We start from the raw sequence: 21,646 nt of genomic DNA, 5'->3' as shown, positions 1-21,646 counted from the left end.
CCATTAGCGCTTCTCTTAATATATGGGTATGGCAAATAAGGAGAGTAACTGCGTAAGTTTTATACAGGTTGGGCCTTCCTGATCCGGCACCCTCAGGATTTGAGCCGTCCCAAATGAGGGGAGATCCCTTGCTACTGGCCTCCCAAGACCCCGCCCCTCCCTCTGGCTGGCTCCACTTCAGCCCTGCTGCTACGGGGCTTGGGCTTGGCTCCGGCCCGCTGCTGCCTGGGGCTCTCCCGAGACAGAACTCCTTAGCTGTTGTGGCTCCACTTCAGTCCTGCCCAGCTAGGATTTCCCAGGGACTGGGCTTCGTGGCTGCCCCACTGCTGCTGCACCTGGCTGGGGCTTCCCCGAAGATGGGGCTCCATGGCTGTCCTGCTGCACCAGGTCAGGGCTCTGCAGCTGCTCTGCTGCACACGGCTGGGGCTCCCCAGGACAGGGCTTGCTGGTCCCAATGGAGAGGAGAGGCTCCCCACTGCTGGACTCCCAACCGGCTCACACTCCTGGGTGCCAGGAGTCTCTGGACCGGCAACATCCATGATCCTGCCGGACCACAGATGTTGTCAGACCAGAGTCCTGGGTTTAGGAGGTTCAACCTGTATTTATATACATTTATATTTACACTCTATGGGGATCGTGTGAGAAGTGCCTAGAGTTTGGCCTTCATGATGTAAGTACATCTATTTGAAGGCAAAAGAAAGTGTTATGCTGACAGCTCTGCCTCAAGACAGGGGTGGAGTTGGTGGGGAGGCATGAAGGGCCAGTAAATATTACCTCTCTTCCATTTGTTTCATCGTAGACATCATCTGATTTGTTTTTCCTTCAATAGAAGATATTGCTTCTTTTTTCTGTTGCAGTGAACTCTCTGAATTCTGTAGGAAGAAATTTGAACAGATAAATTTCACAAAGTATTCTTTAATATTCCAAAGTATAACCAAAACAACAAGTTTAGGGCCAGAGTTTAGTGCTTGAGAAAGGGAAAAAACAAAACAAAAAAAAACCCCAAACACCCCCCCATACACACAAAAACAATGATATTTTGAAGAATTTGATGCACTTATAAGAAAACTGAAAAAGGCAAGATGGTACTAGGTGTTCTCTTCTTTGAAGAGTTAGGCTATATCTACATTGCCGCGGGGATCCACTGGCAATTAAGCAGCTCTAAAGACTTGGACAAGAAGAGTTTCTCCTGTTGACCCCCCACGGTAACTCGACTTAAGGTATGTTGACTCTAGCTACATTATTCAGTAGGGCCATGTCTACACTAGGAAATTATTTTGAATTTACTAAAGTTCACATTTGTAAAATAAGGTGCCCAGAAGTTGAAGTTGTGTGTGCTCACTACAGGAAAGAATCAAATTAGTCTGAGGCAGGCTCCATTAATGTGGATGTGCTCTCTCGGACTCAGAGCCCCAAGAAGCACTCTGGGGAGGTGCAGGAGGCCTCCTGAAAGCCAATCAGTTCAAATTAGCGGCCCTGGAGCATCCACACTTAACGTTATGTCAAACTTATAAGGTCAGGAATAGCGTTATTCCTCATGGAAAGCAAGACTACAGAATTCGAATTCCACAGCTCCTTATTTTGCAATAATGGGCTTGGCAGCATTGATGCATCACTTACCCCCCAAAAAACAAACAAAAAAAACCCCACCCACCAGCCTGGGGAGGACTAATTTCGGACTAAGGTCCTAGTGTAGACTAGGAGTAGCTGAAATTGTATACCTTAAGTTGACTTTCTGCAGTAATATAAATGTAGTCCTAGAGAGGGAGTAATGGGAGAGCAAAGGTCAGGAAGCTGGCATAAGAAGGGTTCTTGGATCAAGTAACTGAAGGTGGAAGAGATAACAATGGAGGATTGGGAACATTATAGGTTGGGAGGAAAGGAAGGTGACAGTAATTAAAGGGTTATATTAGAAGCTAAGGGGAATTAAGGGTATATAAAACTACTGTTGACACCTTAAAAAAAAAAAAAAAAAAGCTAAGCAAAGGAAAAAAAAAAGATATGACTATAGGACTTATTCAAAGATCTTGAGTCAGTGTTTGCCTTTTATCACGAGCATCAGTTGAAATAGCATTAAAGTTAAAAAGCAAAAGAGGAACATTCCAGTTTCCTCTTTGGAAGCTAACAGTCAGTCACTTAACATATGCAAATCTGTGATAAAGGAGAAGTGAAAAAACCCAAGCCACACCATTTTTAAAGAACTACTTGGTTAGGATGAGAAAAACCATTAGTTAGACCATAGTATTTCAACAGAAGATACACGGGAGCAGATGGACTATTCTCTTACTTCAAAATTCAAAGTAATCAAAAGCTTCTCTTCCTCTAAGTGTGTATTTCTAAAAAGTGAAGCGATTGGGTTGGGTGAACTTGGAGGGTAAGTTAAAGACATGAGTGATGGTGCTCAAAGAAAAAAAAAAAAAAAAAGGAAGTGAAGATGCACATACAGAAGCTGAGACAGGACAAGCAAGGGCAAATGTGAGACCACAACAGGAAGACGTATATGTAACTTTGGAAGTAAAAGTAAATGAAGATACACAAAGTGGTGAAAATATAGGTACAACTGAAAAATGAAATGAATAGATGAACTAAAAAGTACGTCACTATAGTGACTAGAACCCACTGTTATTCAACTATGTATGCAAATATTCATTTGCAAGGGCAAATTTTTGTTGGCTAAATTACACTTCCATAGTACCTTAGTATTATCTTAGTATGTATTTACAATTGTTTTACAGACATCAGGGAATCTTCATAATACTGCCAAGTTAGATTAATATTCTATCCATTTTGGAGGAAACAGGAAGTAAATTACTTTCCTAATCTCTCACTGACTTCCTGTGTGACACTAGGGCTGTGTCCAGACTCAGGGGTTTTTTCGAAAAAAGTAGCCTTTTTTCGAAAAAACTTCCCCTGCGTCCAGACTCAAGCCGCGTTCTTTCGAAATTAATTCGAAAGAACGCGGCTTTTCTTTCGATGGCAGTAAACCTCATTTCACGAGGAAGAATGCCTTCTTTCGAAAGTTCCTCTTTCGAAAGAAGGCGTTCTTCAATGTAAATAGGGCTTCTTCAAAAGAGAGCATCCAGACTCACTGGATGCTTTCTTTCGAAAAAGCAAGCCGCTTTTTCGAAATTTCTTCGTGCAGTCTAGACGCTCTCTTTCGAAAGAGGCTCTTTCGAAAGATGCTTTCGAAAGAGCCTCTTTCGAAAGAAGCCTGCAGTCTAGACATAGCCTAGGGAACAGAATCTAGGGGATTCTATTTTTCCATCCTGCAGAATGCAAGTAACTCCCATCACCAGTTTGATCTTATGGCCCATCTGCTCTAAGCAACTGATATGTAAGCAGTCTAGTGGCTTGAACAGAGGACCAATAATCAGGATTCCTGAGACCCTATTCTCCCCCTGTGCAAGAAATTGATGATCTTTAGTTCATTCCCTTGAGGGTATCAAATGGTATTCCAAAAGGGAATTTACAGCAAAGCCTATTTAATCTACAATAAAAATGCAGAACGTGTGGGAAGAGAAAGCTGTGGAAGCAAAGTTCAGACAGGTGTTAGGGAAGGACCTCCTCAGTGGATTATTGGACAGTAAAACTATCCAACACATAATGATACAACACATATGAGTTTGTAACAAAGAATCATACACTTGCAACAAAGAATGTTTACGTTAACCAAATACCAAAACATTTTTATTTCTCTCTGTCTATAAATTTGATAGGTTTACCTGAGATTTGTGAAACATCTGCAAATTAATAGCTTTAACTTCTTCCAGTTGTTGGCGAAGAGCTACCAAAGTGTCTTGTTTTTCATGAGTATCTTTTTCCAGAAGTTTCATGGCAATTTCCATTTCTGTTTTCATTCCAATCTGCAGCTCCAGCTCTTTCTCGAGTTCCTTAGAAGGAGATTTCCTAGTTATTGCTATTTAGGGCACATAACATATGTAAGAAATTTCTATCGTGCTAAACCTATATAAAACTTGTTTGTGCATTATGTTCAAGGAACGATGTTGAGTTATTATATGTAAAGAGACAGACAGTGCAAATAATACAACATGAGTAAGTAAGAATGGCAAGAAAAAAAAAGCAGCACACAGTATATTGTAGCTATCAGCATTCTTCTATTTTATTTTATTTGCAGTCCTTCTCTAGAAGGTAGGACTGAATGTTTAAGTCTGTCTTTTCCATTCTGGGTATTTCTTGCTAGGTAAAAACTGGCTAGAGGAGCTGAAAGTCTTAATCCAGCCAATCCATAACTGCTGAGAAAATGCTCCACCTGAGAGCTGATTGTTGTAAGTTGCCACAATGCAAGACTGCAAAGAAAATGACAGTTTGTTTTCTTACAGTGACAGTTAAAAAAAAAAAAGTCAAAGTCAAAAATACAGTATTAATTGAAGCAGTCTTTACCTAGAAGCTATATTGGTACGGCACACAAGAGAGGAGGATTGTATTCTTTGGTTTTTTTTTAAATGGACTGTTTGCTGTCCACCTATTTGAGCTATGAGAGATGCTTGAAAAATCTACTGTGCAGCAATGAGCTTAGATTCAAGTAATCCATAGCACTTCCTGTATTACATGCTTAGAATGTTACAGCACTAAAAATTAAGATAACCCCCTCTCCCCCACCCCCATCTCACTTCACCCGCTGCCAGGTAGGGTCCTCACCATCCTAATTCTTTTTTCCTCTTTTAGCTGCTTCCAGACATCACTGTACATTTCATCCAGACCTTGGCGCGACTGTTTATAGGTATCCAGTTCTATTTTTGTATCCTGTATGGTTACCTACATGAAACATTAGGCAAAGGTAGTTTTGAAGTTTGCTTGTAGTTTGGTTATGCACCATAAATATTTTTATTCATTCTTTTAATAGAAAATTTCCTGTGATTGCACAGAATTGATCCTACATCTAATAAAATGGTCAATATTAAAATGAATTCTCAAAAATAAATGTTAGTATGAAGGTTTTTACAGTACAGGACTTTTGAAGATAATTCAGTTCTCAAAAAAAACAAACACCCCCCCCCCCCAAAAAAACCCTACCCACACCTTTGCAGCCTACCTCTACATATTGTACACTAGATACTAACATTTTTAAAAATGTATATCATACGAAAAGCAAATTTTTAAACAGAAAGACCATGTTCAATACCAATGTGCTGCATACTAACAGTATTAGAATTACAATGGTTCTATAATACTAAAGAGGGCTTCCTGTCTTAAAATATTTCCATATTCTTAATTGGGTGTCCAACCTCCACACTCTTTTCACTCTGCTCACGAATGAATTCATTTTGATGTTTTAACTGTTGCTGTTCTTCCTGAAGTGAACCAATCCGATCAGTTGCTGCTGCAAGCTGGTGAAAGAAAAAAAAAATCACCAGTCTGTAGTGATTAAAAACAGACAAGAGCACAGAATCTGGATGAGATTTAAACACACAAGTTAAAATAGTTAGAAATAAGAGTTAGTACAGTATGTTTCATAATACAGCTAATTGAAACAATACTAGTGCCTGCTAAGCTTTACATTATTCATTAAGGGGCTATTTAATTTGGTGAGTTACTACATTTACTTCTCATCGGGAAACACCAGATTGAATTCTGGCACAGAACATAGGAGCTGCATTATTTTAATCATACATAGCTTTGGGATGTGCAAGATTAGGGCTATCATGGGTTGTCAACATAATTATCTTTAGGATGCTCAGAAATGAAATATAAAGCCACACGGACATTAGACCCAACATGCTTTGAGTGGATGGCAGAGCTGTCACAGTCGTATCTCCAGCAGGAATAGAGGGTAGACTTTGCAGAATGCAATGAAAAGTGTGAAATCACACTCAGATTATTTTAAATGATCACATAGGTTGAGAACTGTAGTAAGGTGGGAATCTTATTGTTATTGGCAAATGTTTCTTTGGTTGGAAACTGAAGTGTGAAACCTCCCCCCCTCCATTGTTTCATTTTTGCTTTAGTTTTTCTTCTCAGTTTTAGATAGGAAATGAGAACATGTGCAGACAGAGTTAGGTCCTGTTGATGTGACTATGGAGAGAAACATTTTGAAGAGTAAGTTGAATGAGATATTTAATGCCTCTTCATTATTGGAGAAGTTTGGATTTTTGTTTGTTTGTTTAGAAAAAAAGCTTTATAAGAACACTTGGACAGAGCAGTCTGCAGACATCTTGAAATCTCTGGTATAACAAGGAGTCTTCTTGCATCACCAAATATATTAACTAAAACTTTCTAGGTCTTTATACCACATTTTTCACCATGGCTATTGTACGAGAGAAAGCTTTCACGGTGTTCTGACTCAAGCTAGTCCCATTAGCCCCCACATTTCTCAAGCATGAAATGCATTCCAGATGTCAGGTGAAACTCTGGACCAACAGAAATAAGTAGCAAAACTCTCCTTTTCTTTTTAGGGATGTAATAATGAAACTCTCTCAGTTAACTGTAGAACACATTTGTATTTTAAAAAAGATAAAATTAGCCACCAACCTCTTCCTGGAGTTTTGAATTGGTCTTTTCTAAACAGTCTATCTTGCTCTGAAGATCACCAACGGTACAACTGTGGCAAAAAATTACATTTGGTTTTAAATAAAAAGAATGAAAAATTCAAGCTGGAACCTAGCCTCTGCATGTGACAACTACTTCTTTCACAAGGTGTGAGGAAGAAAGAGAAAAATCATCATCAACTTGCAAAGACATATATTTGGAACAATCAATAGTCTCCTACAATTAGCATACTGCATTCATTTCTCAGGCCCCATTCTGAGCTGGCTGCTCTGAGTTACGGTGGCCTTGAATCATGTTCTGCTGCAGATATACCTGGGTTCCCGCTCCTTTATGGATCTAAAGCTGTGAAAAAGGGGCCAGAGCATGGTCCAGGATTTGGGTCTGAGTTTGAAAAGAATCATAAAACCCCTACATACACCTAAGTTATTTTCCAAGTCAAAGAGTAGCTTTTCTGCGATTTTAAATATTTTAGACCTCACATCTTACATTAGTAAAATGTTTAGTTTCTTGGTATTTTTCTAATACAGAGCCTGTACAAATGGCACCACATACAAAATTATATAGTACTAGTTTTATTTAGTTTTTAAATGGTGCTGATTTTGAATTACCAGATTATCTGGATTTTGACGTAATGTATCTGAGCCTACGGACACAAACATTTAATTAACAGGTAACCAGTAGATAATGGAATGCCAAGTGGAAAAAGTACATACAATGGCTATGTCTACACATCAGAGTTTTTTTGGAATAACTAACGTTATTCTGAAATAGTCCGCATCTACACAGGAAGCAGTTATTTCGACATAATGGTGAAATAATGTTGAACTGTAACCCTCATTTTACAAGTAATGAGGGAAGCTGGAGAAAGAATGCTCTAACAGACTTCCTGCTGCATATACAGTGCCAAAGGCTGAAATAAGCTATTGATGTAGCTGAGGTTGTGCAGCTTATTTTGGCTTTAGCCATACTATATAGATGTGCCCAATGAGATTACCTGTATTTCAATATGGATAATCTCATTATCTACAGGGGATTATTTCAAGTTGCAATAGAAAACAAATAATTAACTTTTAATTATGGTGGAGATCTCTGGTGGGGACCAGTGGTAGAGATTATGCACCCAGAAAAAGAATTTAGGGCTATCTTGGTGGAACCAATCCAGCAAAGCACTCAAAAGCAACTAACTTTAAGCACGTGTAGTACCAGTCAGTTGTCTCCCATAGACACAGCTGGATCAAGGACTATTGCCCTGCTTCAAAATAAATCTTTAACAGAACTATTTGTCAGAGTTTAACCACTGATAAAATCCCAAGGTCAGCTGTAATCCTTGATTTAGTCAGAAGAGTTAAAAATACTGCTCATTGTAATTCTGAAGAGCTGCAAAGTGTCATAGTTAAAATGAAGATCTATCACTGGATTTCCTCTCCAGCCTACCCACAGTGCTCTGTTCATATTTCTACAAGTATTCTTGCTTATTGTATAATTTATTTTTAACATCTAGAACAGTAATACTAGCTTTCTTTTGCAAAAGTAAGTCAGTTCACATTTTAGATTAGGATAAGATTAAGTTTGGTGCAGTCTGTTTACATGAAGTCTGAGAAAAAAGCAAAAAGTACTGGCTAAGAAACCTGAATATATTCTGCAACATTACTGAGATTTCAGTCATTTCTAAAATGGAAGTAATCAACGCTTATTTTGCTCCGTCACTGAAGTTGTTGAATAGCAATATAGTGTGCAGATTAAAGAGAAAGTACTGGTATAGGTGTGGCTGGAAAGATAAGAATTTTGTTTAAACAAGTGTAAACTAGTCATGCTAAAAACATTTGAAGCAAGAGGCACAGTTACAAAACGAGCTATGGAAAAATTAATTTAGTGTGTTGTCAATGTTAAAATAAGTAAAAAAATAGATAAAATTCTAATAAAGTTAATAAAACATACATATAAATACATTGAATAAATTGCAGGGTATTGATTTTTAACAAGGTAAGCAAAAATGCCTGAAAAAAGCAAAAAATATTAAAAAAAACCCACTACTTTTCTCTAGTTAATGTTTTAAAAATGCATATGGCCATCCAAGAAGTCAATACACTGAATACAAAAAAGAAGTTTAATTTGTAGGAGGGATGCTCACAGCAGAATGATTAGAGCTTCTCTAGATTTTCCACCAAAGTTGCGTTTGTTATGCAGATTCAGTCTTGGATACTTCTACTATGCATTTTCATTAAAAAAAAATATCACTGCTAAGATTGTAATAAGTGCCAGAATATATTTAGAAATAAGAGTATGATAAATAATTTTGAATCCACACAGTTGTAGTTCCATCTTCTGATCACAAAAGTTTAGGCAACTGATTTTTTTTTGTATAAAATGATCAAACTGAACAAGATTCCTTTTTTTAAAATTGTATCTCAGTAATATTAATTAATATTAATATCGCTTTCATTTGGAGACTGTGGAGTACTAAGTACAAAGCTGAAAGAGACTTGTTCTAAAATATCCAAAGAAGAAGAAGAAGATGATTTCACAACTGATGAGAAATTAAGTTTCCTTTGGAAATTCACGTATTGTGAAAAGAATCATAATCATTCAATGCAGGGCTGGGGATACGGTTGCCAGATACTTTCACAAAAAATACTGAACATGGCAGGGAGGGGAGGGGGGGGGAGGGAGAGAAAAAAAAAGTCACTGCGCCTTTAAATCTCCCCACTCCCACCAGTTGTGGCAGGGGAGGAATGTCCCACCCGGCCTTCCATCCAAGAAAAATAGAAAATACTGGACATTTTACATGTCCGGTACTTTGTTTTTTTTAAAATTGGACAAAAGCCGCAAATACTGGACACCTGGCAACCCCAACGGGGGAACCTCAGGCCTGTGGGCCAGAGGTGGTCCCCAGCTTGTCTGGATCTGGTCCTTGAGGCTCAGGGGTCATCCCCTCTGTGAGGCTGGAGCACACATACTAACCTCATCCCACCCCCCAGGCTCTGGTGTATGAGAGGAATGTCTTTCTCCTTCTCATAGTCAGGGGCCACGTTAGTGTGGGGGGCTGTTTTTTGGCTCCCCCCCCCTTCTCACTTGTGTGCAGCCCACTGACTGATTTTACTGTGGGTCAGAGGCCCCTAACCCAAAAAATGGTTCCCCACCCCTGATTTAATGTAGACATTTTTAAGTAACTTCTAGAAAAAAAAGTTATAGGAATGGCACAGAGAAAGTCACAGTGGAAAAATGAAAACAGAATGAATGTTTGCACATTCAGACAGACAAATCTTACCTTAGATGACGGTTAAGTTCTTCCACATAATGCTTCTGGTCAAGCACAGCAGTCATCCCTGCATCTCTAATTTTTAAAGATTAAACAATTTTTAAAAGTGTATTCATTTAAGTGTTACTCTGTACTGAACACTACGCACTTTTTACACTGTTAACTGGACACTCTTATTTAACAACCTCTGTACCAGGCTTTAGTATTAGTTTATCTTAAGTGCACTGACAAAGTAGGTCATATTCTTGAGGAAATACAGAAGCGTGAAGGAGTAAAGTAGTAACACTAAAAGCTAAAAAAGAGGAGAGAGAAAGAGTGAATAAAATCTCTCTCTCTCAAAAAAAGGAAACAATAGAATGCCACCAGAAATTTCAAGGATAGAAGTTAGTTACCAAACCCATATACATTCCAAATGAGAATGTTCTTTAGAGCAAATTTAGGGATGCTGATGCTAACAGGGTATCCTGTGACAATGAGAGATTTCAGTTAACCAGACATAATGGAAAAAGTTAGAAAGTAAACAAAGAGCTAGGTATTTAAGTATGTAACAGATGATGCCTTTATAATTCAAGCTGTAAGGGGCAAGGAGGCAAACTAATTTAATCTTAGGAAATGTTAAGAGAAGTAAAAATACGTAACATTTTGGGCATAGCAACCACCTGCATTTGCTCTAAGAGGTAAAAGGGAAAAACAAATGAACTCATTCTAAAGATGTGAAGACATAGCAACAGTTAAATAACAATGTCAACTTAAAATCTAGTCACTTTCAAAGTGCCTTACAGATGCAGCATCTGCCCCTAGTTCATCTAGAAACCATTTTTACATTGACTTTTTTCAATTTTTGTAGATGTCTCCCCTTTGTTCAACTGTGTGAAAATGTCCATAGAGTGTAGGGGAAAATGTAGTTATCTTTCTATGTTCGATAATATAAAAACAAAGTAATGTTTCCATTAACGTTTTAAATACTATAATTATGATGCTGTTTTACTGTGAATCAAGTGGTAAAAAGGTTCAAAAAGTAACATCTTCTTTTGGAACAACCTCTGTTGGTGAAAGAAACAGACTTTAAATTTCCATAGATTTCTCTAGGTCTTTGGAGCTTGAAAGCTTGTCTTCTTCACCAAACAAGTTGGTTCAATAAAATATATTGCCACATCAACTTTGTCTCTTTCATATCATGCAACCAACATTGTAATCAGAAAGAAGTAGAAAGCTTCTTCTGAATGCCTTTCACCCACCCACACAGCCATTCTAGGGATGTTAAAGGACATTTACTAAAGTAACCATGTAACCATTTTAAGATATTTTTTTTATTTTGTTACACGCACTGTGGGCTCTGCAGTATGAAGCTTAAATAAGCAGAGCCCACAGCAAAGATGCCTCCATGGGAGCAGGGTAGAGTTTAACCAAAAGCACTAACCAACGAGCATCAGTTTATTGGTTAATTGGTTAAACTCTAACATCCTTTTCCACCCAGTGAAGAGAGTCACCAAGGAAATCAGATGTTCCCTTAAGGAATTTAATGCACTGGACCCCTCAATACTCAGATCATTCTATTTTAAGGACTATGGGGGCCCCGAGCTCAGGGCATTAACTCTTATCCTGTTCAATATATCTCCAATACTGATGCACTCCAAGGGTAGGTCTACATTAGCTCGTTAGTTCGAGCTAGGTAGGCAAATGAGGGCAATCAGAGTTGCAAATGAAGCCCGGGATTTAAATATCCCAGGCTTCATTTGCATGTTCCCAGGTGCCGCCATTTTTAAATCCCCCTTAGTCCAAACTCCGTGCCCGCGGCTATACGCAGCACGGAGTAAGTAGTTTGAATTAGAGATTCCACGAGGAGTAACGGTAGTTCAAATTAGGATCTCTAATTCGAATTACCTACTCCGTGCCGCGTGTAGCTGCGGGCACAGAGTTTGGACTAAGGGGGATTTAAAAATGGCGGCGCCTGGGAACATGCAAAATGAAGCCCGGGACATTTAAATCCCAGGCTTCATTTTCAACTCCAGTTGCCCTCACTTGCCTACCTAGCTCGAACTAACGAGCTAGTGTAGACATACCCCAAAGGACTAAGAAAGATTCGGCAGTTTAACATTCTGAGTTTTCTATAAAAAGAATAATTAATAAATAAGGGATAGCACATCATTATACATACTGTTTGCAATCATCATTGTTCTGTATATCCTTAAGGTACAAGGAAAAATCAATCACTCCAACCTGATAAAAACAAATTTTAAAAAAGTTACATACCTTCACAATGCAAGTTAGATAATGGTAGCAACTACTGCTTAAAAGACTACATTTCATTTACATGTTTAAGTTTAGAAATTCAATTTTTATCCTCCAAAGCAAAATAAGTTTGCCTTTTTTAATTTAAAAAAAGATCAAAGTGGAAACAAATTATATCCAATGGATTTTATTCAATCTATCCTTGTCCTTTATCCTAGGAAACTGAATATTGCTGACAGTTACTTTCAGCAATGATTCCCTTGAATAGGTACTGAACAATTATTTAAGAGCTACATAGAACAGGGCAACAGTTGCCAGTAGTAATTCAGAAAACAGGACAAATGAATACATGGTAGCCAGCAAGTCTTGTCACACCTTCTGAAATTGTGCAGGAAAAGATTTGTCCATTCTGCACTAGAACTTAAATACTTTTCAATATACATTTGGTACCATCTAACTATAAGAGGTAAGTTTCCTAGTGTAAGCTGTGTTTTGTGAATTTCTGTATTAAACTTACTTTGATTTCTCTGTAATATTCTATATAGGCCTTGTTTTTCACATCAGTAGCCCTTGATCTGATGAAATGTTATCAGTTTTTAAATTTTTATTGCATCAGTAATCCATACTAGAATTATAATTCAGCAGGGGTTTACATAAGGTCATATAAAAACTACAGTAAACTTCCATCTTTGTTGTTAAGCAGGATATGGACTCAAGCTTGAAAGTGATTTTTTTTTTTTTTAGGAACTAAATATCAAGCTGGATTAATTTGCTGGCTGTAAATACAAAATTAAAACCACTATAACTTCTACTAAAGGCAGACATAGAAGGTATAGTCTGGCATGTTTAATGACAGCATTACTTTTCACAAAATTGTATATTTAAATAATTCATTTTCATTTATTGTCTGTGTTACTTGATTTTATGAGAAATGTATCTGCTTCTGACAGCATTAATTCAACTAGCAAATCATATCTGCACATTACTATCCCATTTCAGCATGTGTTTAAGCATAATGGGACCTAATAATATGCTGAAGTTAGAGCCTTTTGAGATGACTTTACAATAGAAAACTAAAGTTTTCACCTGGGAATCCAAATCTTCTCCTTTCAAGCAAAGGTTTGCATCAAGAACATTCAATCCCACCAGCAGACCTATAATCACTGCACCTTCTTCCTCCATCATCAATGCATCAGGTTCATAAAATTCACTAAAATAAATAGTTTAGAGGAAATTGTCACATATTGCGTTTCCAACATCAGCAATAGCACAAGTAGCATTTAACAAGTGTTACATAAAGTGGTATTGTAGCCCTATATTAGTGTATTCTGATCTGCTCCTTATTATATACTGTACAAGAGGAAGATTAGACCTTAAAACCGGAAGGCAACAAATGCAGAACCCCTGTAAGAAACATTTGTTTGCTAACTTGTGAAAGTCATTGCCTCTGTTGCTAGATTTTTTTTTAAATTAAATTGTTAGATTCACAAGCACTAGCATTTGTAGGAATGTAAGGTTTTATATGAACATTATAACTATGACAAAACAGCATTTGAGGACTTGGAAGTACCAACCCTTTATCTATATAAAAGATAGAGAATTACAATCTCTGTTTAAAGAAAGATTACCATTTTAAGGACAAAGATTATGCAAAATAAGCTTCACTGTCCATTGTTTTTAGAATAAGATTTGGTATGTTTTGCTTCAATAATACCAGTATTCTTTTAATTTCTGAGTACTAAGTAATTAATCAATTTGGATTAAGTCATATTAGGGAATGTTGTGCTTGGGATACTATTGGAAATTTTGGTTGTTCAGTAAACTAAGGTTTTAAAGCAACAATTACATTGTATGATCTAAACGCTCATTGTATAGGTTCCAAACTATTTAGAAAGTACATAGAAATTTTGCAGAACTGTTGTGTTCTCTCTCAGATCACCAGACAGGATTTTGAAGAACTGCAACAGCATCCTCTTACAATGTAAAACTACTATTTCAAGCCTTAGATACAAACACTCAGAAGAGAAGGTTGCTATTTAAGTCACTACCTCACATAATTTTTTCATTCCATGATTTTATATGCATATTTTATTTAGTTCAATTCAATCTTGATAGGTCCAGCAAGATTGAAAACGAACACTCAGTTCATTAATAAATGACATGCAGTTTCTGCTCATTTACATCCACTGTCCCCAGCATTTTTCAAATTTAACTCATTCTTTGTTTTTACTTCCCGAGAAGCTTAAAAGTGAAAGGAAATTTATCTCAAAACCAACATGCACAGACATTTCTTTTTCTATATAAGATTGATCATCATCACCACCACCACCTTAATTTGGTGTATAGTTACCTTAATAGATTTTTGTGGTCCAAGAGTACTTTCAAATAATCTGCCAGTTTCTTTTGCATGAGTGCAAGGTAAAGCCAAGCCCTTCCTCTTCCTACTGCTGTCCTAGAATACAATACAGATGCAATATTAAATATTTTATTAAACAAGCACAAAAACCCATGAAAAAATTAAGTGAGAATAGAAGTGTTTCTACAACTATAGAGGAATTATTAAACAAATGAAGTAATTAAGTGAATGGTAAGCATCTGGTGAAAATTCAGCCCAAACAAAGATAGTTTAAGATATAGCAAAAACTTAAGAGAAAAATTCTCTATAATTATTAATGCCAATAAAAACAAAGTCTTTTAAAAACACAAATATTCTGCTGCAATGTTTGTAATCTTCCCATTGCAGCATTCTGTTAGTGTTCAAGAACTTGGAAGTTGTCTAATTTCATCCAAAAGCAAAGGAGACAAACTGCACTAAAAATAATTTTAAAACTGTTTCATATTGAGTAATGTAAAGGTTACTTGTTGCACAGGTAAGGAATTTGTAATGTACTTTTTTAGCCTGACAAGTTCTTTTGAAAGTTGGGATGAGTATACAAGTGTTGAAAACTGATGTCATGAAAAACAAGAAGAGTTTTGTGCTGTATTTACACACTCTCTCCTCAACTGAGAGAAAGAGACTATAGAGGGAATTTTTCTTCACCCAAATTATTGTATTATTCCAGTCTTCCAACTCACTTCAGTTCTGGCAGATTTTTAACACTGGTTGCTAAGTCTGATGCTTCTGGACAAAGTTTCTCCACCAGCTCCAAAGGACCAAAAAATGATTTATTCTGACCAATAAAACTCTTCTTAGCTAAAAGGGAAGAAATATGGTGGTATTAATAAACAGGAAAATGACAAACTTCCTTCTTTAACTCCATAATTGAAAAAAAAAATGCAACAAGAGAGCCTTAAAATATATTTCTTTTTACAGGTTCTCAGTATATATAGGGAGTTCATTGCTCATTCAGGAGATGACAAAGACCCCATGCAGAACATATCAGATTGTAAAGAGACAATGCTATTGATCTTAGCTGTATTCCAATATTTCTCCACAGAATTTTGCTGATAAAATACTAACATTTTACATTGTAATAGGATGTGAAACAACACTACAGCAAATCTGAATTGATTTCCACAGCCTCTCAACATTCTTAGGATTTCAGCAAAATTCATTTAAGAAAGAACTATGGTGCTCACCTTTCAGTCCATGCTTTAGACAGTGTTCCATCACCACAAAGAACTGTTGCAAAGGAGGAAAGTCGGAATCCAGAGTCCTACCCAAGCTCAGTGCTGACTGGATCAAGACTTTGATACTGAGCTTCAACATATTCATCAAGTTTGAACGCTCTTCCATTGTATGGCATTTAGCAGCTAAAAGTTTTAGAAAAATAAGCAAACAATTAAAACATACAAGGTTGTTTGCCCTTAAAAAAAAATCTATGCATGGGAAAAATACCAGCATGAACAGAGGTTCAGTTAGGTGCCAAGTGTGCAGTATGTGGTTTCAGGTTCAAGAATCACCACATCAGATTCAAATTGACAGTAAAACATGGGAAGTATGACTGAGATGTAGCCAACATTTGGCTCTAAAAGAAACTCTTTGTAATAATATAGTTATGAGGTATATGGGTAAACAACCAGCCTGAAGGATGCTCCTGTCACTGTTTCCAGATTCAGGACGGCTCCATGGTACCCTAGACTGTGTCCTTCGATTCCCAAAACCTTAAGCTATTGCAACAAGTATGACACATGGGGAAATGCCACCTTAATCCTTCACCCAGAGAGTGGGAAACTTTGTTGCAATGCAACAACTTTATCCTAGTCCCATACCTCCCCCAGAGAAGTAGGAGGACTGGCAGTAAACACAAGCACACAACTTGTGGTCCTGAACTTCTAATGATTCAAAATCTTCCAGTGGCTCTGAAAGGAAACCCTACTACATCCTTGGCAACTCAGTGGCAGGGTTGCTTGAGTTCCCACAATTAATGTCCATCTAGCATATTTAGGAGAGAAAAAGACAAGTGAAATAACTGGCACCTAACTTGAAGGGGTCCGCTCTTTAACCTCCATCCTCCCACCTCCACTATCCAACTGTCTCTTGTCCTTCCCAATGGGGAGTATCTCCATGGCCTTCTGGCCCCCCAGCATTATTCCCCTGATATCTCCTGCCCCTAACACTCCCTGAGACTTCCATGATCCCCTGCCCCTCCCCCCATTATTCTCCCAAGTGGAACCCCCCTATTTGCAGCTCCTCAGGCTCTGCCCCCCCCCATGGGTGCTCCCCTCCTGCCCCTCATTATAGTTTCCCCATTCTCCTGTTTGCCTTCCAAACAAGGATTCCCCTGCGGCCAGACCCACAGCCCCTAAGCGGGGGGGGGGGGGGGTCACAGGAATGGTACGGCCCCAGGCAGAACACCCATCACTCCCTCCATCCCTGCCCCCCGTTATCCCGCACTGATGTCTCACCCGCTCTAAGTGTTACCAGAGAAACAGCTCCCACCCACTCTCCTAAGAGAGGCCATTGATTGGGCGACGGATGCTCAACATTAACTCCCCATCCAAGCCAATCAGGGCGCAAGGGCCACAAACGCCAATTCCAATTGGCTGGACGTTCAGGCCGGCCCCTCGCACGTTTCCATTGGGGGCGAAAGCCTTCGCCACCTGCCCACCTCGACCCTCATTGGCTGGAAAGAGAGCCGCGCGAGACTTGAGGGACCGGGATGTGGACAAACGCTCCTGGGTCTCTCGCGAGAGGCAGCGGAGCTTAGACGCCATCTTAGACAGAGGGTGCTGGCGCGAGACAAGGCGGGAAATTAGCCCCGCCCTTCAAGCCCCGCGAGTTGCTGACAGTGTCGGTCTCGCGACGCTCTCCCAGCTCGATCGGGAGCGGGAAAAACCTCCTGTCGCGCGCCCTGGTTCGAGAGACGCTTCAGTTAATTTCCCGCCATGCAGTGGGGGTGGGGTGCTGCCTACCCCCGTCCCCTCATTAGTCCCCTTCCTCATCTAGTGGGGGGGGGGGCATGTCTCTCCCATTAATCCTCCCTTACGCAGTGTGTGTGTGGGGGGGTCTGCCCCATTAGTCTTTACTTATTCAGTGTGTGTGTGTGGGGGGGGGGGTCTACCCCCCCTTACCTGCCTATCTGAGCCCCTATTGGGGTGGGAGCTGCCTAATCCTTTTGACAAGATACTTCACCTTATCCTTTTATAACTAGAGACACGTTTTTATGGGGGGCTCTGCCAGCTATTGACTCACTGCCAGACATTTCAAATGGAGAGGGCATCTGTCCCACCCCATGCCAGATTAGGACAGACCTAAAATGTCTTCCCCTGGATCGGATAACAAAGTCCCTCTGCAGAAGCAGTGAGGCAACCGTTTCAGAACTACGTTAAAAGGTGGGTCCCGGTGTTGTTTGTGAGTACAGGACTGCTTGACAGCCTGGATAAAACAAAGTACAGGACTATGTAGTTTCAGCTACACCAGACTAACACGGCTACATTTCTATCTCTGGATAAAACAACTTTATATGTGGTACTTTAGGATAACATCACAGTGGTGAGAAGAGTTATTATTTATGCTACACCTTATGCTTAGCTAAACAAACCTAGAAATAGGAAATCCAGTTACAGCAACATCAACATATCCAGATCGATCTCAGCTCGCGTGAAAAGTTATTACTACGTAAATACTAACAACATGCTGAGAAATCACAACACACTCCTTTCCAACAGACAGCACAAGGTATTCATGAGATTCCTTAAAACCACATTCATAAACACACTGCTGAACTAACTCTATCAGATAACAGATTTCAGGTATATATAATTCATCTTGCTGAAATTGCAGGTAAACTTGTGTTTAAGTGATTTTGAAGAATCTGATGCATGTGCTGTATTTAGATGCACAATACAAGGGAAAAGAAAGTTGATTGTAGAAATAAGGAATTCATGGCTTTGTTTACATATATTTCAGCAGTAATACATGAAGTTGTTGCAATGGTTTCCTAGATCTGAGTTTAGACTGAAAGGAAATACACTTTTGCAACTGTAAATCTAAGGCCTGGTCTACACCTAACATTGCCTTGGTTTAGCTAAAAGTGTAATTTTAAACAGATATAGTTAAGGTGGTGCAACTTTGTTCACGGGCAGTCTTAAATAGATTTAAACCTGACATATTGGTTGAGTTGCACCTGTAACTTAATGCAAATTAAACATGTAAGTCAGTTTTCAACTGATATAAAAGTCTCTGTGCTGGGGTTTGCATCAGTTTAAATAAATTGATTTAAAAATATTTAAGTTAAATTGATGCAATTTCTGAGTGCAAGGGATTGGACTAGATGACCTCTTGATATCCCTTCCAGTCCTATGATTCTATGATTAATGAATGTAGACTCAAAATACCTCAAAGTAAAGTGGTATTATTATCCTCTATTTACAAATGGGGAGCCAAGGCCAAGTAAGAGCCCTTTAATTTCAGGGCCCAATTTGAGATGCTTGATTTTTTTAGAGTACTTATTTATGATAGCATTTTTATATGTCCACTGACTTCAGTTGCAGTTGTGAGTGCTGCAAGAAATATGCAGATTAGGGATGTGAACGAGTAGTCGACTAGTTGATTAACTGATAAGCCTAGGCTTTATTGGTTAATCTGATCGACTGCTCGCATTTCCCCCCCTTGCTGCCTCTCGGTGGTGGAAAGCAGGAGCTGATGCTGTGGGGAGCTGGCTTAAAAGATGGTTCCCCCCAGCACTGGCTTTTCAGTGTTGCCTGCCCACCCCCTTGCGCTGCTGCCTCTAACGAGGCAGGGAAAGCTGTCGCAAAGCATCCTTGGCTCACAGGTGGTCCAAGCTCTCTGTGGACAGGAGCTGCTGCCAGAGCAGCCTCTGTGCCTGGCGACCTGGGCTGGCAGCAGACAGAGGCTGCTCTGGCAGTTTGCTGGGAGGCCGAGCTCCCTGCAGATAGAGGCTAGGGCAGGCTCCTCCACTCTCCCCTTCCAGCAGCCTCTGTCTGCATGAAACCCAGACCCCCCCCCCCGGTGGACAGAGGCTGCTGCAACCCCATGCTGCTGCCTCTAATCACTAAGAATCCATGTGGTTATTTGACTAGTCTTTTACTTGCTATCTAACATCCCTGCTGCAGATCAGATCCCAGCATCTCAAATTGGACACCCAAAAAACTGAGGAGTGTGCAACTGGTGATAACTTGTGGGAAAAAATGTGATTGAAATGACTTGCCCAGCATCACGTATGAACTCTGTTGCAGAGACAGTAAAATCCAGTTACCCAGGCAACTTTCAATTGTCTTTACTATGAAAACATCCTTTCTCTTCTTGCCATCCCTTCCTCATTCAGTACACACCATCCAACTTCTGCAACAAATGAGACAACAGTTTCCTGCACTGGACACAACCTTGATTCCTCCCCAGAGCAGGTTCATTCTGTGCAGTGAACAAGGCATGGATCCTTCCAAGCCAGTCAACCTCCCTGTCCTGTTCCCCTTCCACCCTCGCAAAGTCTGGGTCTTGTTCTCTTTGCATTAGAGTTAGGCAATGCAAAGTCCTCCTCTGCCTGGGTGACAGCATCAGGGCATTGAAAGCACAGGAAAAAAAGTCTCATGACTTTCTATATTTGTATCTGGCACCACAACAGCTATGAGGAATAATTTGAAGGGAAAATTGTGATCAGCTCTGCTGGCTTGGGTTGGAGTATACTCTGTGCAGATGGAATCTTTGAAGACTTTATCTGCCAAACTCTTAAGTCTCTGGGCATGTGTGAACTGTGATTTTTCAGAGGTGTAGCCAGACAGGAACCCCCCTTGTAACATCCATTTTTGCTTGCCTGGATATGCAGGCTCAGTGACCATAAATGGCTGTAAACAGAGATATGCCAATTGCTGACCAAGAGGCTGCAGAAGCGTGCCCTTGCCTTAAACCCATATTGATACGAACACACAGCCATCCGCGGGGGGAGGAATCTCCCGCCCAGCAAAGAATATCCGGCACTCCTAATTTAGCTATCTTCCTCTCTTACAAGTATAAATTATTTGAAACTCCCTTGTAAGAACTGGCGCCACAAAACGGACCAGTACAATTTGGCATCTTAAGATAAGAAAGAGGATACGGGCCCCCAGGGGTATAACGATGGGTCCAGCAGCACATTTACTCTGAGTGTCAATCTACCATCTATTTGCTGGTCGGGTTAGGTGTTTGACCTCCCGAGGTTCCACCTCGTATTCGTCTTTTCTAGGAATTGAGGGACCAGCCCTGGCTTGACCCGCTGGAGTCGAGAGGCACAGAAGGGGTTAAAAATTGTACCTGGATGTGGTCCTTTGTCTTAAGTGTACACATAGACTTGGAGCTCTTTAAAGATTAAGCTGTCACTTGGTACCATTATTTCTATTTTCTACCTTTATTTTCTTCGTAACCATTTTTAAGATCTATATTTGCTAGCAGTTAAGAAATAGAGCAATAGCCATTGTAACCATATGATTTATAAGCTTCTTTAATAAACCTGTAACTGTTTAAGTTTTTAACCTGACTCCTTCAATTGCTGTAACAGAACCAAGCACAACTTAAAAGAACTTCAGCTGGTCATAAAGGACAGGTATAGGAAGAGCTTGGGCGTTTGGATCGTGTCACTTTCAGGTGACAGATCCGTTGGGGCATCTCTCAGTCTTCCCTAGCCTGCCCTCTGCGAAGGGATCCCGTATCCTAGCAGCTAAAATCTGAGATGTAATAAGTTCTTCCTATAAACTCGGGGCGTCTGTCAGCCTGTTGGCTGCCCTCTGCGATGGGACCCCAGTCCTAGCAGTAAAGTCACGAACGTTAAACCCTTTTCTCGGTAACACACACACACACACACACACCCTCCCTTCTAATCCATGATGTTTGGGTGTTTTTTTCAGGAGGGGGGCAGCAAAAAGTATATCCCTGACATCAGAATAATGGCCACATTTTGAGGCCTTGATGGATGGGAGTACTAGGACTCATCAAAGATTTGTAATTTTTTTTAACATGGACTGTAAGCCTGTTTGTTCTCCCTAATCATGTTCTCCAAAATGTATTTACCATTTTAGTTTAAGTTCCTCCAAAATGTGTCAGCCTGAGGAGAGACCAGCCATGGGAAATTTCAACCCAAATGGTTAAAGTTTGGCAAAATTGTAAGCAACTGAAAACAGTCTTATAATGGGAAGTACTGGTCAACCTTAACTATAGGCAGTGCTATCATATTTATCATATCTGCCCCCTTGTAATATTTACAGCAGTGGTGA

General features: G+C 39.6%; 1 protein-coding gene and 1 long non-coding RNA gene across 6 annotated transcripts in view; one reads left to right on the top strand and one right to left on the bottom strand.

The window, feature by feature from the left end:
- The window catches only part of RUFY1 (RUN and FYVE domain containing 1), a 44,930-nt gene that overhangs the window by 10,062 nt on the left and 13,222 nt on the right, over positions 1 to 21,646 (bottom strand). For 2 of the 5 annotated variants that reach the window (XM_075900505.1, XM_075900503.1), the window contains exons 2-12: positions 15,578 to 15,751; positions 15,074 to 15,191; positions 14,349 to 14,450; positions 13,085 to 13,208; positions 11,925 to 11,986; positions 9,776 to 9,841; positions 6,490 to 6,559; positions 5,247 to 5,348; positions 4,660 to 4,776; positions 3,723 to 3,890; positions 775 to 872 (exon numbers count right to left, since the gene is read on the bottom strand). In XM_075900505.1, the coding sequence (XP_075756620.1) occupies positions 775 to 872; positions 3,723 to 3,890; positions 4,660 to 4,776; positions 5,247 to 5,348; positions 6,490 to 6,559; positions 9,776 to 9,841; positions 11,925 to 11,986; positions 13,085 to 13,208; positions 14,349 to 14,450; positions 15,074 to 15,191; positions 15,578 to 15,751 (1,201 nt within the window). The other 3 variants (XM_075900506.1, XM_075900504.1, XM_075900507.1) reach the window with 3 other exon arrangements.
- LOC112543882 (uncharacterized) overlaps positions 17,176 to 21,646 on the top strand; it is a 149,172-nt gene continuing 144,701 nt past the window's right edge. The window contains exon 1 of the long non-coding RNA XR_003087166.2: positions 17,176 to 17,773. This is a non-coding gene — a long non-coding RNA (uncharacterized LOC112543882). The remainder of the gene's footprint in view (positions 17,774 to 21,646) is intronic.

The sequence above is a fragment of the Pelodiscus sinensis genome, chromosome 17 (genome assembly GCF_049634645.1).
Source record: "Pelodiscus sinensis isolate JC-2024 chromosome 17, ASM4963464v1, whole genome shotgun sequence".
NCBI classification, from domain to species: Eukaryota; Metazoa; Chordata; order Testudines; family Trionychidae; genus Pelodiscus; species Pelodiscus sinensis.
The sequence above is the reverse complement of the archived record's forward strand: the minus strand, read 5'-3'. Positions and strand labels throughout refer to the sequence as shown.